Genomic DNA, 18,252 nt, shown 5'->3' with positions numbered 1-18,252 from the left:
AGGAAAAAAGAATAAACTAAAAAAGAAAAAAAGAATTATTCCCAACCACTGGGCACTCTTTTCCAAAGCTTTGTGGTTTTAATATAAATCACCATTATGGACAAATGGAGAATTACCTGTCTATGCAATTTGGCTGGTTCCCTTAATGTAAGTACCTTTATTTTAGTCCTGTCAGAGCTGCACAATGTCGTTGATTGTTTAGACGTAAAATAAGCAATTCCAATAAAACAAAAATGGTTCAAAATGTTGGTGCAATATATTGTCTTTATTTAAAAAAAAAAGTACTTGAACAGCAGCTATGGCTTCAAAAAAAAATTATTTCAGAGTGCAAATAGAGACAGACAGAGCTGAAAGGTACTAACCCATCCTTCCCTAGTACAATCAACAAACTGTTCTTCAGTTCGATACACAACCAGGACAAAACAAATTAGTCAAACACTAAAACATCTTCTGAATGTTCTCATAGAGAGTACTTACAAATACTATGTATAGGTTGACTTGACAGAGTACGCTGTTAGAAGCTTCCCAGATAAATGCTCAAAATTCTAACCGTGTACAAGAAGTGATTGACAGTTTCATAAGCATGTTCACAGTCATTAATGCATCGATAAGCTCCATTACTATCACAATGAATAGGAAGCTTATGGTATGATGCACTTCCCAAGGTTAGAATGTATTTTTCTTCTCAGACCACTTTAATCATCTATAAAGCCTAAAGAGTGGACACTTTGCATGCTATGTACTCATGATTAAACTTCAATATCAACACCGCAGTCAACACTGACCATATATTTTCTCAAACTTAAAAACAAATGCAAAGAATGCACTATAGCTTTTTTTTCAGCATTTCAAAGAGTATATTGAAGCTGGCCACTTATTTCTGAAGCCCTGAAGGACAGATGCGGGGTTTCTCGGCCTCAGAACACAGATGCTTATTTCTTGCCACAGTCACCATCATTACTGTGACTCTCTCCATCCATAACATGGGCACTAGTAAATCTGGAACTGCTCTGTTTGAGAGAACAACAACATTTTTGAGGTGCACGTCTGCTAATGTCAGGCTGTCTTCACCAGCTTCCCAGTACTCTTCACAGACTCAGAATGCTGTAGAGAGTCTACAACCCGTGACCCACACTCTCTGAAGCCAGACTGGGATCTGTATGGATTTGCCCACATTTCAACAATGATCACTGGAGCAGAAGTGTTTAATGCTTACCTTAAGACACTCCAGGAAGGTACTAAAGGTGAAACCCATTGGAAAATAAGGAGCTTCAAGGATAGAGTCTGAACTCAGCTGAACTTAAAACCAGAATGAACTATGTTGTTATGCCTCTCTAGAAAATGAGGAAAGACATTCTACTGATTTTGAAATAAAACCAGTGACCACAAGAATGCAGTCAATTATTCAGAAAACCTCAAATATAGTACAATTATTACCATATATCTTTAAAAATTACTTTAGATGAGAGATGGATTAAGTACTCATATGTATGCAAAGATATATATACATATATGTGCATATATGTATATAGATGAGTAGATAATAAGTATATGGATGGAGAGAGATGATAGAGAAATAGATTTTTCCTTCAATTCTCCCATGAAATAGAAACACACATTGTACATTTATGATAGAATGTACTTCTCCTTTCACAATTGAAACAGTGCATTTTTTATAAAGTAAACACTACTCCTAAAAAAATTGAAAAACAAATAATTTCCTCCAGTGGATTTAAAGTTGGAGATTCTAGCCCAGCCCTTCCCTGTGGTCCACCTACCAAGCAGAAGCAGAAACATATCTGAAGCAAGATCACCTCTTCAGACCCGGCTTTTCCAGATTCCCCTCCCTTATCCTTCCACAGAGAAAAGACTATGCACAGCAAACATACAGAGTTCTCAATTCACCCCGTGTCTTATGATGCTGTTTATCTAACCCCATGTCCTTGGCTTTCTTCCTATGTTCTGACAGAAGACCATGCTTCTTTCCCTTGATTTCCTGACTCTCCCCCACAAAGATGCCTAATAAAAACACTGTTGATAAGAGGTATGTTATATGATAATCAATAGTTGACATGCCATCTCTGTCAAGCTTGACTAGGGAAATGAGGATTGCTACAGAGAAAAAGTTGATTATCTAGCATCCAGGGCCCTGTAAAGATGATTGTTCTAAAAATATCTTACAAATATTCTCTTTTCAATACCTTCTGGTAACCTCCTCTAGAGTCTACTTCTATGTCTTCAATCTGGACTCTTTTATCCTGATTCAACCCAATTTTGATTGTTCCTAATGATGAAAAGTCTGAAACGTTTTGGGGATTCCCTGGTTTCATCTGATGTCCATCTTTAAAGTGTTTTTCTTGTATGTAAGATAAGATATTGTATACCCAGAGGATTCCCCACCATGTAATAAGAATGCATGCTCTACTATGTTCATAGCAGCCCTATTTATAATTGCCAGATGCTGGAAAGAACCCAGGTATCCCTCAACAGAAGAGTGGATGCAAAAAATGTGGTATATCTACACTATGGAGTACTATTCAGCCATTAGAAACAATGAATTCATGAAATTCTTAGGCAAATGGATGGAGCTAGAGAACATCATACTAAGTGAGGTAACCCAGACTCAAAAGGTGAATCATGGTATGCACTCACTAATAAGTGGTTATTAACCTAGAAAACTGGAATACCCAAAACATAATCCACACATCAAATGAGGTACAAGAAGAAAGGAGGAGTGGCCCCTGGTTCTGGAAAGACTCAGTGAAACAGTATTCGGCAAAACCAGAACGGGGAAGTGGGAAGGGGTGGGTGGGAGGACATGGGAAGAGAAGGGGGCTTGCGGGACTTTCGGGGAGTGGGGGGCTAGAAAAGGGGAAATCATTTGAAATGTAAATAAATTATATCGAATAAAAAAATTAAAAAAAAGATAAGATATTGTATGAAGGATACTCATACAATAACCATACTCATACCAAAGTAATAGTGAGGGGGAGTGACAGATTCTTTCTACTTTTCTGCATTCATCATATTGTTGTATTTGTGCCAATTAAGTCGTATTACTATTGAAATGTTTAAATTTTTTCCTGATATTTTCTTAGCCTCTTTTTATTTTCCTTTTATATTCTTAGCCTTTTTAGACTGAAATCACATAAATCTGCATTTTCTCGCCTTTTGACATTATAACAACCTTCAATATAGAAGAAAATTTCCAACAAGAGTTCCCTCTGTCATTCAAACTACTGGGAATCTTTACAAAATTTACTCTGAAGTAAGTTAGTAGTAATGCTGCATTTGGACATTTAGCAATTCTCAAATCACAAGTCTAGCCAGAATATCCTGGAAATTATGAGAGAGAGAAATACAGAGCTCCTCTTCAGACCTGGGAATATTGATGTTTGGTTTGTTGCTATGTATTATAATGCTAAATACTGGCCCTGGTTGCCCACCATCTCACATAGGCCCAATGATGCTATGTAACCTTGCTCCCAGAGTTATCCCTGATAGGAGAATAAAGATGCCTACAGCCTCTAACCTATAGAAGAGACACGGGTGGAGTTTTTGTTCCTGGACTTGGGTCTGAGGCAGGAGACTGCAAGGGACAGAGAAGGAGAAGAAGAGAGAAGAAGATGCTATGGGATAGGTGAGTTGTAAAAACATGGCCATGAGGACTGGCCAATTAGAATTAAAGCAACCCAGATGGAACATGGCAAGTTATAATTCAGGGTTATTGGAAGGGAACTAAACATGATAGTTTAGAGGGTAGATATCTGCCCAGCTCTAGTACATTAAATGTTTATTATAAATATAAAGGTTGTGTATCTTTTATCTGGGATTACAAATATAAAGGCTATTTACCTTTTATCTGTAAACTGAATGATCAAAATTGAGATTGAGATTAAATATTAAATACAAGGATGAACTCCCACCTGCCCCTTTGCACCTTACAGTGCCAAACACTTATTTTTTTTATTCTGCCTATCTCTCCAACAAACTATAAGCTGTACCCTTACACACTCTATCCTAATGTGTTCCCAGACTTCCATTCATGTGTTCCCCTTTAGTTTGGAAAAAGGGGTATATTCCCTCTTCCTTTTTTAAAAAAAATGTATTTGTGTGTGAGGAATGGCAATATGTGAGGGTGGTGTGTGTGTTAGTGTAGTATTTGTGTGAGAGATACAGGAGGGGTTCCCCCATATACCCTTTTTCTCTCAGTAAGAGTATTGTGGAATATAGGTTCCATTTTTTCCTCAATAATATTATTGTGTGATGATAGACATTTGGGGTACAGTGTATAAAACATACAATTTAATTCCCAAGAGTTCTAGAAGAGGGAAAGTCTGGATTCGAGGTGTCATCTCCAGTTCCATTGCTGCCTTGCTGTATTGTACTATTCACTAAGTCTTAGGAGAAGGTACTTGTGACTATTCCTCTGCTCTGGCTTTAGCAGCCCCATTTATAGATTACATATAGGACTTAGCAGCTCCACATGTTATGTCATTTAATCACCAAAAAGTAATTTAAGGGTTATATCCCAATTTTCAGATAAGCACACCAAGGCTCAAGGAGAATGAGTTATTTTCCCAAGGATTCACTATGCAAGCATGAAAAGCAAGTCTTCAACCCTGGAGAACTTTCAGTGGAATCTGGTGCTACGCTATTTTGTTGGTAGCATCTTTTAAAGAGTGAGCTATATGCTCATGCCTCTCATAATTATGAGAGTAGATATAATATAATTGGATCAGGATGCTTCAGTCTGTTCTTTTCCTCTTCTAATCTACCTAGAGACATTCCCTTTTAATGAATGATTGCTTATTATATAATTTTATGGCCCAGATAAGTGCAAATCTAAAGATGACTGAATTACCTTTGGTAATTATAGCAAGTGGGGAGAAAAACATCACACTTACTCACCTTGACCTACTTGAGTGAACCAATAAGATTCGTTCTTAGCAACCATCCTGCTGCCAAATGTTCCCGATCTCCATGCAGGTATGGTTCAGCCATAATAAACACCCAGTGAATTAGAGGGTTTTGGAGATTATTTGGTTTTGGTTTTGGTTCATTTTGTTGTTAAGGCTCTGTTTTGTTGTTTCTTAGTTCTCTGTAGCTAGTATACAACTGTCCTACTTTCCATGAGGCATTGAGCAGAACTGTATACTTCTAAGTTTTTGCATAGGTTTGTGTACTCATTGAATAATATAACTAACATGCTGTCTAGTGACATTGAAGAGGGAATAATGGTGACACATGTCTCGTTCATAATTCCACTCTGCCCTTTCCAAATTACTTCATGGATAACTCCATTAATTAGCCACGAATAGATTCTGCATAGACAGGTTATCTGCAGATTTCCTTAAATGCTAATGAAAGCATGAGCTCCTACTTCTAAGGGATTATGAGAAAAGTATTCCTGATAGAATGTTTACCTCTGTTGAATGGGTTTGAACAATGTATCATCTCCTCACCCTATCCCTCAGACTTTCTCATCATATCTGCTAGAACTTCTCAGGTTTGGGAGTCCATTCTACTTATGAACAGATACTCACTGTGTCCAAAGAAACTTCCCCCAGACATAACAGGTTCTAGTTCCAGTCTTCCCACACTGTACTTGTGACTTAAGTAAGACATGTGCATTCTCTGCCTTAGCTGCTGAACAAGAAAGTCAGTTCTTCCTTCCCTCCTCACAAGGCACTGGAAAACTAATTTAAAACAAGGAGCTTTAACAAGAATACACAGTATGGTAGAAATGGGAAACATTACCGTTAAACAAAATCCTAGTGGCTCTAGCCTAATGTTTTTTGTTGTACCTTGTCAATACAAGAAACCTGAAGTATGTCAGACCCTCCAGAGGTCCCTCAGGTCATTAGCTGCTGTTAACTCCCTGTCACATGCTGTGTAGTAGTTGAGAACTCAGGTCCAGTGAGTGCCACACGGCCTTCAGAAAACCCTGCACAAGTTCACATGCTATAGAAACATTTTCTGATTTCCATTTCCCCTTCTGAAATGGGGTGATATGTTCAAGAGTAAATGCCAATGAATTTTACTATCATAAGCAAAGATTAAATGTAGGAACTTGGTAGTAACTTGGATTTAACATTGAATCCAGCACACAGTGAGTGTCTGCTCAGTGTTATAAATATTATTATCTCTTCAAATGTCTTCTGTATGGCAAGAATAAAACCTCCAAGCAATAAGAATATCCAGAGTCCATTAAGTTTAAAAATTGATACAGTCCTATGAGCTCAGAACCGTTAGTGTACAGGCCAATGCTTCAAACTGGAGACATGTTATCTAATCTTTGCATGATGATTAGATTATGATTGAAGATTAAAAAGCCTTATTCCTGCAGAAGCTTTGCAGAACTGGACTTGAAGGGGTTATGCTTCAAGGAATATTGCTCTCACCAATCAGATCTTTATTACACTATGATGTTAGTCTCCTCAAAATACAAGAAAGAGGACCAGCAAGGGGATTCAACAGGTGAAGGCATCTGACAACACCTGACAACCTATGTGAAGGACGCAGAGAACCAACTCCTGTGAGTTATCATGCTTGCCACGGCAATGTGCTCCCCACCTTAAAACACAAAGGAATTTAATTTGGAAACATTTTTAAATTATGAAGAGATGAGACAGAGAAGAAATGGCTGGGTGCATCTAGTTTTGTTTCTAATTCACTGAATTTCAAGGCGCTTTGATTTGTTTCCTTCCTGGAAAATTCCTGTTTCTCCTTGCCCTCTAGCCAGGCTCATGAAAGAATAAAGGTTGTGTGCCCTCACAAGCTGCATAATGAAAACAAAATATCTCATTATGCTATTTATTTACACGATGCATCCTCTTTTAGGCAGGTTGTTTAAAATCCCATGGATGACTTAGAAAACACATTAAATAAACCAGAAAGAAAAAAGTGTGTGTACATACAGATAGACTGTAACTTTCTTTAGTGTATTCCATTTGGCTTAATTATTTGTGGGCTTGAGATGGAGTGGGAATGGCACATATATTTTATGGCATACAAGTGGCGGGCACAGGAAAACTTGCCTAAGTCAGTTCTCTCCTTCCACCGTATGAATCCTGAGAATCAAACTCAGCTGAGCAGGCTTGGCTATAGGCACCATTATCCTCGGAGCCATCTCACGGAGCACAGACTAGCTTCTCATTTATACAACAAATCTAAGAAAAATGGCTCCTGCCCCAGAATTTCTACTCATTCCAGTTCATTCCTGAAATGTCTAGTCAAGGAAAGATAAATGATTTGCTTCTTTAATGAACTTGGGGATGAACTCTTCTCACGGTTTAAAACCAAAAGAGGTTATCCATGTTGATAACACTGGAGGATAGTCGATGCAGGGTATGTGGAGGTGGGGGAGCATCACTAGTCATGATTTGAACCTTTCCGTGAAAGTGTTTTATATTTTAAACCTGGGTCATAAATAGCATCTTTAACTTAAGTCTTCTCTCTTACCTGCCTGACAGATATACTACTATAATCAAAGCCAAGTAAAGTCTGACAGGACTAACAATGAAATCAGTGCCTGTGCAATAGTGAACTTGACTTGAAGGCCTATGTGGAGTCTTCATTCTAACTGCAGTAATCTTTGGGGAGGTTCAGGTTTCCAGCTGCCATGGAATCCTAAGGTACTTTCAACTGAACCAGAATCCATTTCCCTTGCCAAGGTCCTAGCTCTTTATAAGAAGTACCTCTGCTACGGAAAGTGAAATCAGCAAGCAGAGATCACTTTTGGTCTTTTGGACAAATTCTCCCTAACTGTTCTTTTGTTCCAAATCATATCACATGGTTTCTCCATATGAGCAATGAACATACTTGCATGTGTGAATCATAAATCTTAAGACTTAAACATACCCAAAATATAATCCAAACATCAAATGAGGCACAAGAAGAAGGGAGGAGTGGCCCCTTGTTCTGGAAAGACTCAGTGAAGCAGTCTAGGGCAAAACCAGAACGGGGAAGTGGGAAGGGGTGGGTAGGAGGACAGGGGGAGAGAAGGGGGCTTATGGGACTTTCGGGGAGTGGGGAGTCTAGAAAAGGGGAAACAATTGGAAATGTAAATAAAAAATATATCAAATAAAAAAATAGAAAAAAAAAAAAAGACTTAAACTCGCCAGGCGGTGGTGGCGCACGCCTGTAATCCCAGCACTCTGGGAGGCAGAGGCAGGCAGATTTCTGAGTTCGAGGCCAGCCTGGTCTACAGAGTGAGTTCCAGAACTGCCAGGGCTACACAGAGAAACCCTGTCTCGAAAAAACCAAATCCAAAAAACCAAAAAACAAAAACAAAAACAAAAAAAAGACTTAAACTCACTTTGGTGCATTCACTGACCTGCTTGTCACCAAGGTTTGTGCTCCTGCATTGGTGATTTCCCAACTGGCCAATTTCATGCTCTCCCAGGCAGCCATTCTCATTCATCTAGTTTGTGTTTATAATCCAATCAATATTTATATGGCACATGAGTTTGATTTCTTCCTCTAAGAAGTCCCTGTTCCCTCTCATCCCTAGCCAGGCATAATGACTTTTTGACTTTCTTCTTCATCAAAGAGTTACCTCTAAAATTAGGGGAGACACTTTTGTTCTAGTTTACTCAACAACAACAAATAAAAAGCCTGTTTTATTAAGTCATGGAGATAGTGACTCTCCAATCCCACAATACATGAATTCAGATTCAGGTTGACATACTTTGACTAGAAATTCTCTAATGATTTATGTGGATACAACCTCAGGCGTCTTAAAAGGAAGTAATTCAGCTTCTAGAAGTAACATTTCAACCTGCATGAACCCACACTGCACTTCCAGTCACAAAAACGAATTTTCACAGATTCACACACATGTCTGTATGATAAAAAAACAAGTCATATTCCATATGTGGCCTGCAGCTGCCCCAGATGGACACACAGCCTGACACCCTTAGTCGGGCTTTCCAACTGAGCTTTTGCAAGAGTAAGTTGGCAAAAATGTGGCGTGTGTGTGCATTGCTAGCCATAGAAGGGTGGGCACCTAGCACTCAGTAACACTGTTAAAACAAAATAATGGGTTTTGATGCTGCTAAGCAAGGCCACTCTTTGATATTGTGCTTTCATTTCTTTCTTCAACCAGAAGAAAAAGGGATAGAGATTAGAAATCAGAAAACTAACTTTTGTAAGCAACCTTCTCAACATACACTAGACACAGTGTAAGTATATAAGTTGTGCCCTTTTCAATGACATTTCCCATTTTGTGGAAGCAAAAATTAGGCTTCAGAAGAAAGCAAATGGTAAATGCAACCATAAATGCTTCATATATATCCCAAAAGGATACAGAATGTGTGGGGGGTCTACTTCTCAAGGACAGCATCTCTCACAACTCCCACTTTGCCTAGTCTTGCAGACTGTTCCCTGCATGCCTTCACCCAACTTCCTTTCTGACCCTTCTTATGACCTCATTTGTGCTTCAAGCTCCATTTCTTTTGACAGGAATGAAGTTCATCCTCTTTAGAGTAGACTACAGATTTGTCCTGAGCCTCCTCTGTGCTCACCTGACATCTGACGTTCTACGTGCCCATGAATCCATTAAACACAATGAATTCTCCAGCTTCAGGTCAGACCTCTCTGGGATGAGTTTCTGCCCCTCTGCCTATAGTAGAAGTTTAACTTATTCTTTAATATGCTGAAGAAGTCACACTTCCCCCTTAAAGGTCAACTTTCTCCATTCCCCAACTCAGCCTTTCTTGTTATAGACTAGGAATCTTGAGGATTAGACTCACATCTTCTTACTCAATGATAGAAGCCAGTTGGTGATGGACCAAGGTGATTAAACTAACCTGGGGTGGAACCTATCCTTGATAAATGCTTTAGCAATGTTCATTCCAATATGACTTGCTTAAGACAGTGCTGGAGTTATAACAAGCTCTGTGCTACTCTCTTGTGAGTTCAGAATAGTCAAAGAAAGCTGTGCCCTTGGACTTGTCTTTTAAGCACATATGAGGGACCTTTTGTCCCACTTTTAATGACAGTAATGTTGTGGCACTATGAAGCCTAAGAATTTCATTTGATCAACAAACATATGACGTGATTATTTTGGAAGAAAAAAAGTCAAATAACACTTTCTGGTGGTTGGAAGAGCAATCATCTTTATGATGGTGATTCCTAAACAGGTCTTCCTGGTGGCTCTCTAATAGACAATCTGCCCAGAGAACAGATTTCATAATTAAACTGAATTGTCCTGTGCCAGATTCCATGTCACATTTGCTACATTGGTTTCAAGAACAGGCCATCTTGTATATCAGGCTCTCGACCGCTAGTATGTATAAATACACATCGCGGCCTACTACTCTGGGCATAGCTTTGAATCCTGAAGAAATGAACTGAGCATTTGTTTCCAAAATGACTGGCATGTTTCATTTCAGGGTGAACAGAAGGGAGGCTCCCAGGCAAGTCCATGAACTGAAATAGGCAATGTTCTTATTAAGAAAGGAAGAAATTCTTCTTTGTGTCAATAACTGGAGCCTGGAGTTTTTAAATGACACATGGTCTTTATTTTGATGCCTAGGTTTCAACCCAGTTAAATACCAGTCCTTGTTCATTTTTATTTCCAAAACAGTTCTAATTTTCAGTGATCCTGCCAGGGACAAAGCCTGGGGCCTTCATCAGCCCTTACCTGACATCAATGTTTTTAAATCATAGACTGTAGGAAAATTATCTGGGATATTCTCTTGAATATAGACACACAGACACCAGTCCACAAAGTGTGGAATGAAGCCAGGCAAGCCACATGTTAGTAAGTATTATGGGAAATTCTGATATTGGGCTTTATTTGGGATGGAACAATATGTCCCAATATGTCTGTCACCAAAAATGGTGACATACACTAAAAACTCATGCTTTCCCACATAAAGCAGAAACAAAGGGAGCTTTTGACCTCAGTGTCATGGTACTCAAAGACCTTAATGAACTTTCTTCTGATGCTACCCAACTCGGCAGTACCTGGGAAAACTCTGTTCCAGAATAAGTGGTATGCACATCTTCACAAAACATTTTACTACTCTCCCAAAGACTATTACTGAACAACTCTTGCCTGAGACTTCCTCTTCCAAGATCATCCCTTGGTCCCCTCCCCTCCCCACACCACTGGTTCAGAACAACCAATGCCTTTATATTCTGAAAGGCACCTTGGTAATGTCAATCATAGCATCTCCCCTGATGTCAGGTAGCCATATGCTTATTCATATTTCTTCTGCCACACCATGACCCATTTTCATACAATAAGCAGACTCAGTTTTGTACCCATTGCCCCTAGAAGAGCACTCAATAAATGCTGTCTACCCAAATCCATCCTCAGCTGGGACTGCAGCCCTGTACAACTGATTCCTTATCCCATAAAGTTGAAGCTTGGTGTGAAGTGTTTTAAAGGGAATGGGAGTCAGCTCTTATTTGCCATTGCATTTGGGACTAAGGCGTGGAAAGAAAAGTATCATCTGGGAAAGTGATGCATATTATAAAGCAAGCAAGGAGAGAGAAAAAATCTCAATGCAGAATAAATCTCTGTTGATCATGGAGCAAAGCACGGCTGTCACATACAGACTGAGGGAGGGGACGCCCAGCTTCTCGGTGAGCTGACCACATCAATACTCTGTCTTTGCTTTCTGATCAAGAGCAAACAAAGTCCCCACTCAAGTTTTTAAGACAATGAAGGTGACTTGGGCAAAACTTTTTCTACGACGTATAAAAATATGCATTTTATAAAACCTAATATAAAAGTTATGGAGAAAGAGGAACACTCCTCCACTGCTGGTGGGGCTGCAAGCTGGTACAACCACTCTGGAAATCAGTCTGGCAGTACCTCAGAAAACTGGGCATGATACTACCAGAGGACCCTGTTATACCACTCCTGGTCATATACCTAGAGGATTCCCCAGCATGTAATAAGGATACATGCACCACTATGTTCATAGCAGCCCTACTTATAATAGCCAGAAGCTGGAAAGAACCCAGATGTCCCTCAACAGAGGAATGAATACAGAAAATGTGGTATATTTACACTATGGAATACTACTCAGCTATTAAAAACAATGAATTCATGAAATTCTTAGGCAAGTGGATGGAATTGGAGAATGTCATCCTGAGTGAGGCAACCCAATCACAAAAGCACACACGTGGTATGCACTCACTGATAAGTGGATATTAGCCTGGAAGCTCAGAATACCCAAGAAACAATTCACATATCAAATGATGCCCAAGAAGAATGAAGAAGTGGCCCCTGGTCCTGGAAAGGCTCAATGCAGCAGTGTAGGGGATTACCAGGACCGAGAAGGGGTTGATTGGGGAACAGGGGAAAGGAAGAGGGCTTATAGGACTTTCGGGGAGGGTATCCATGAAAGGGGAAATCATTTGAAATGTAAATAAAGAATATATTGAATAAAAAAGGGACAAAAAGAAAAAAGTTGGGGAGTTAAAAACTTTTACAACACGGAGTCTCTCAACTATTCAAAAGGACAAGCATCAACAGACAGTATAGACACGAATGGATGCATGCCAGTATGATTTTGAAATTCTGAAAATAGGCAGTGAGTTAGGTTTAGCCTGAGGGCTGTGGCTTGCAAACTTCTGCAACAAATGAAAACGCAGCAGGTGCTGAGCTTGTAGACGTTATTATTTTCCTTGAAGAAATTTTCTACTTGGTGAGCATCCCGAGTTTCAGCCTCTTAGACAACCCTTAATTGTGTTCCCACTGTAATGAGACTGCAGTGACCATGAGTACCCACTGCAATCAATATCATAGGCTGTCACCTGGAGCTCACTAACCCTTATTTCCCATAATTCTAATCCATGTCCACCATCAGAAGTATAAAGGCAATAGGGTGGATCTGGGAATACATAGCTTCTCGTATAATGTTAAGCACTTTGCTGCCCAGAAGTTCAGCTGAAATTCTCTGTGAGACACTGAACCACCACAACCAGCAGCAGCAGCCTAACTGATAAGAATGCTTTCCTACTACTTGAAAATTACTTGTATCGATTGATAAACTGTTAGCTAAGAGCTGTGTTAAATGAAATCCCTTCAATGCTGAATGAAAGGAAGGCACTAAACTGCTGAATGTGGACCCCATTTTTCCCTCCTTTCCCTCTCCTATCACCTGCCTGTGACACCAAAGAAGAAAAGCCCTAACCTTCAGAAATATTTAGGTATTTCTGATCCCCAAGATTCAGCATCAAAGCAACTTCTCAGGAAACGTATAATGCCCTGTCATGAGACATCAGATACAATACCTATGTACATGTTGATGAAATATCTTAAAGGTTGGCAGGCCAGTAGACAATAACATCATTGAAGCAGTGAGTTACAGTCTACATTACCAGAATGGGTTGGTGGACACTTTCCTCTCAAAATATAACCGAGCCTCTACCTGCACAGAATGTCAAAATGTATAGCTCTGGAGCTAATGCTGGGCAATTTGTGTAAACCCCACCTATCTGCTGGAAAATGTGGTTCATCTTTCTTCTAAATGGATGTGTGCTTCACTCTTCCTCTGACAGGTAAGATTTTGTTTATTTGGAAATGTGTATGTGGGTCGGAAGGGCGTTAGAAGAAAACGGTACTTTCAAAGTGTAAAACACATAGGAAAGTAGAACTTGAATAAAGAGGGGCAAAAATCCTTTTTGAACCATGAAGCTCAGAGCAGTACATAATCCCCATAAGCAACAGTATATGAAGAAATATTCATCTATGTAATTCACTCTCCTCCTTCCCTGCCTCCATGAGGAGTTACTTAGATTCTCCCCACAGCCTTCTACAAAGATCTCCCACCACAAAGGTCCTCCTGAGACCCCTGGTGCTATACTGTCCCTTTGCCCTAGCGAAACACACTAAAGAAAGTGTTCTGTTCATAGAACATTCATCCCTGGATCCAACAACACTTTCACCACAGCAGCCCTCTGTCCCACACACCTGTCTTTTGACTGAGTTGCTTAGGTAAGTTTTGATTGCCACCACACACAGTGGGACAACCATGTGGTTCATTACAGAACCATTGACTTCACCAGTGTCATTGGGTCCCCATGTCACTTTGTTAAGTTATAGATTCTAACTAAGTCAATCATGTCATCCTATTTCTACATTTTTTAATCAACTCTTGGGAAATACCCAGTCACTGGGTGTGCCAATGACCTTTTGGGTGAGAAGACTTTTCAATCACATTATCATAGATACTAGTAGGTTAAGATTCCTGGCTAGGCCTTCAAAAACAATCTTTGCGATTTTATTTTGTTGTTGTCTGTGTATGTTCCTAATGTTCACTATGAAGCCCAGCCTAGCATAAGGTTCACAAACTTCCTGTCATCACCTCCTGAGTTCTAAGATAACATGCATATAACACAGGGTCAGTTTCTTATCTGCTTTAACTATACTCTCCAGATAGGAAGCAGAGATAAGTGAGAATTTATTAACCATCTTTAATGCCAAATAACATTTCTGATTGTGTCTCTCATGTGCATGAATGGTAGGGAATTGTGTTCTTAACTAAGCAAAGTGTTACCAAGGCACACTGTGTTTCATCTATCAGAGCCAGGCATGACTGTCAAACCCTTTTATCCTTGTTGGAGACTCTAACAGGAATGGACTCCTCCCATTCATTGCCTGCACCTCCAAATGCACGTTATACAGGAAGTACCTCCTCTGGTCCAAGGCCTAACACTAGTGATGCCCTGTGGAAGAATTACAAATGTCTATTTCCACAGAGTCCTGTTGCTTTTCATCTCATCAAACAGAATGAGCGCCATCCAGATCTATAAGTTCCAGACATCCTCTAACTCATGTTAACCATATAGATATCCATATAAATATTGTGAAATTTAAGTATTCTAATGAGGACAATACTAGAACCTTCTGTTTATTCTATCCTCTCAAGAAGCCCAAGGTTCCTAAGATTCTTGTAGACTGTGTGATAATTTAAAACAAATCATAATGACAGAAGACCATCCCTATTCATTAGCTATGAAAACTGAAGAGATGGAGAATTAAGGCCATCTACCCACCCATCAGAAATGTCTGGTATCAGGTAAGGCTAAGTCCAAAGCTAGGCTCTGAACTCCTATGCTCTGTTTCCTCTACTCTATCTCTGTTTTCAAGAAAAATGTGTAAGCTACAAGATCCCTGGTTACCTAGTGTGTCTCGTTTTTTGTTTGTGTCCTGGGGAAGAAAACTTAAGTCATAAAGTTCAACTGTGAACACACACACATACACACACACACACAGAGAGAGAGAGAGAGAGAGAGAGAGAGAGAGAGAGAGAGAGAGAGAGAGAGAGAGGGAGAGAGAGAGAGACAGACAGACAGAGAGACAGAGAGACAGAGAGAGACAGAGACACAGAGAGAGAGAGACAGAAAGACAGAGAGAGAGACAGAGAGATAGAGAGATACAGAGAGACAGAGAGAGAAACAGAGAGACAGAGAGAGTTTCCAGTTTCCAGATATTATTCATCTTCAATACCAGCATATGGGTTGGGCTTCAGAAGCCCTCACAAACATTCCACAGCTCTCTCCCCTTCTATTGAGCAAAGCATGGACCCAAAATGATTCTGAACCTGCCCCAGGATCTTGCACTTTCTCAAGTAAACTCTAAGGGAACCCAGAGGGCCCATTTAAAAAACTCCTGTAGTTATAACCATCTGTTACATGACATAGATGCAGATAATACAGCCACAGATATATAGATGTACAGAAAGTTGGAAGTATTTTCTGATGCTCAAATTCAATTCCTAAAAGACTGAAAACACACAGCCCCCTTCTTTTATATTTTCAGGTCACTATATATTATAAACACCCCCTAGCTGGGGTGAATGAGTCCAAGTGGTATTTATCTAAGTAGAGTTCTCCAACCAAAATCAAATAGAATCAATGAAGTCCTTGTACAATATGGAGTGATTTTTCTCTCAGTTATATTTTATGTAATATACACATCTGTCTACTCCAAATCTCATAGTGCACTTGAGATATAATGAGTGAAAATTGGAGAAAAGGAACAGATATTTAAAGTAACTGGGAAAGGTAATTTAGATACACGTATGTATTGTTTTAATTCCAATCTGTGCAATAGAATGATTTTCAGAATGTATTCCAAAATTTATGGGAATATACATGTTGAAAGTTATACAATCTTTAAAAGATAAAATGTTCAAGTGCACAATAACCTCAGTGGTGATCTAGGGTTTTCTCAGGAGAATACACTAACAGATTGGGGTTTTAGGCTATTTGTGCTAATGGAAACCATAGTTTTCCTTATTGAATTCCTTATGACTTTTGAAGTTCTTACCTTTTGCTACCTTTTTCACAAGATACATGTAAACTGTTTATAATTGCCTAATACAGAAGCAAGGTAGGCATGTGTAGACAGGTAAATGGATAAAGCCAGTGTACTGAAAGGGGCCTGTTGTGCACATGGAATATTATTGAGCCATAAAGAAAATTAATATTCTGTCGCATGCAACAAACTAGCTGTACATGGAGTACATGACAATGAGTTAAATAAGTTAAATAATCTCTCATGTGTGAAAGTTAAAAATCAAAGGAAACCTGAATGTAAACCAGTGATAACCAGCAATTGGGCAAGGAGAGGGAATGGCTAAAGAGAGGTAATATTGAGCTCCATTAATATGCACAACAAATAACACTAACAAAAGTAAGGGCACATGAATAAGGGCCATCACTTTTCTCCCCTGGACAATGAAGCCTGGCTCCATCACACCACAGCGAATTATGAATCAAAAGCTGATGAACAGTTCCTCACTAGCTTTTCCTGCTATAGGTCCTATCACCTAGAGCTGGCAATCTCTAGCCCTCACAGACCCTAGTTATCAGTACCTGTGACATGTTTCCTCTGCCATGCTCCTCAGCTCTGTCTTTGCTCATTCACCCTGACTTGATGGAACTAGTTCTTCAGAGTCTGGTTCAAGTCACGACAGATGAGAAAAGGCAAGAGCATGTTTTTTCAAGGAAAAATTAAATGAGATCAAGTATTTGGTTATCAGTAAGTTTAATCTTTGACTCTTAATAAATTGCATGTGAATGATGAAATTATAACTATTATATAATATCATTATGTTATAATATTATAATCGATTTTCTAGGATCTTACATTTTCTATTTAAATGTCTACCCCTTTTTTTCCTGGTCTCTCCCAAAACCTGACAGCTACCCACTTGATTCTAGCCATTTACCTTCCAAGTATCCTTCAAGTGTCAAGCACTGAGCCAGATGGTATGAACACACAGCCATGCACACTACCAGCACAAAAAGCAGCTGGGATTGACAACAGGACAAGTGTTTGATAAGGCACCATTTGTTTCCCTAAATCAGTGGATGCTCTGGGGCAAGCAAGACCAGCTCAGGGGAGATGTCACCAAGAGTCTGAGCATATGGAGCCGAACCTCAATAACTCCTGTTTCTTATTGCATTCTACCCCAAAGATCGACTCTCTTTCCTCCATCAATACTTATTATGATAATTCTAGATCCTTCTAGCTCTAAGGGTATCACAAAAAATTATGGAAGCTGAGCCCAGAAGATTTAAATCATGTGTTTTCAAGTTGGTCGGGAAAACCAATGCCAAGATCTCCCCCCACAAACAAAGCTCCTAATATTTAAACTCTATTTTCCCTCCTTACTATGTTAATCCTTCTCCATGCATGCTTCAGTCCACAATTCAGTTAATAAATGAGAGTGTACATTCTACGTTTAGGGGCTCCTGCAGAGGTCATGTTAACTTCCCGTGCTAGATCACACTGCCGTCTCTCCTATCTTCCCTTTCACACTCCTCTAAGATCATCTCCTCAAGATGCCTCCTGTGCCTTAATCCTTTCTGGCCTTTTGAAATCAGTTCTTTTTCTCTATCTATCCACACTACATCCCAAGCAGATTTCCCAAAGCCCTTCTTAATTCTTCTATAACAGTGCAATCAATTGCCAAGGGCTCATATTTTTTAAGACATTTTAAAGCTCTTTTCATTTCCATGGCCACGCTCAATCCTTCATCCAAAGCCTCATAAGTTATAATTTCTTTACAAAGCCCAATAAGTGTGAGAGTGCACAACCATGACCCTCCCTCCTAACCAAGTAATCCACCTTCCACCAGGCCACCAGACTAGTTGTTAGCAGTTCTAGAAATTACACACCATAACTTCCTGATCAGTTTATGCAGAACAACTGCTGCCCACTTTTCTGCTAAGCATCACACCTACTTTAATCATAACAGCAATAGTTAACATGTTGGT

The 18,252-nt window shown here is 39.5% G+C and overlaps 1 protein-coding gene across 1 annotated transcript in view; it reads right to left on the bottom strand.

Moving 5' to 3' along the window:
* Positions 1-932: 932 nt before the first annotated feature.
* The window catches only part of Opn5 (opsin 5), a 50,510-nt gene continuing 33,190 nt past the window's right edge, over positions 933-18,252 (bottom strand). The window contains exon 7 of the mRNA XM_052191793.1: positions 933-1,010. Coding sequence (XP_052047753.1) covers positions 933-1,010 — 78 coding nt within the window. The remainder of the gene's footprint in view (positions 1,011-18,252) is intronic.

Source organism: Apodemus sylvaticus, chromosome 9 (assembly GCF_947179515.1).
Source record: "Apodemus sylvaticus chromosome 9, mApoSyl1.1, whole genome shotgun sequence".
Taxonomy (NCBI): domain Eukaryota; kingdom Metazoa; phylum Chordata; class Mammalia; order Rodentia; family Muridae; genus Apodemus; species Apodemus sylvaticus.
Note: the sequence above shows the minus strand (reverse complement) of the source record. Positions and strands in the feature narration are given on the sequence as shown.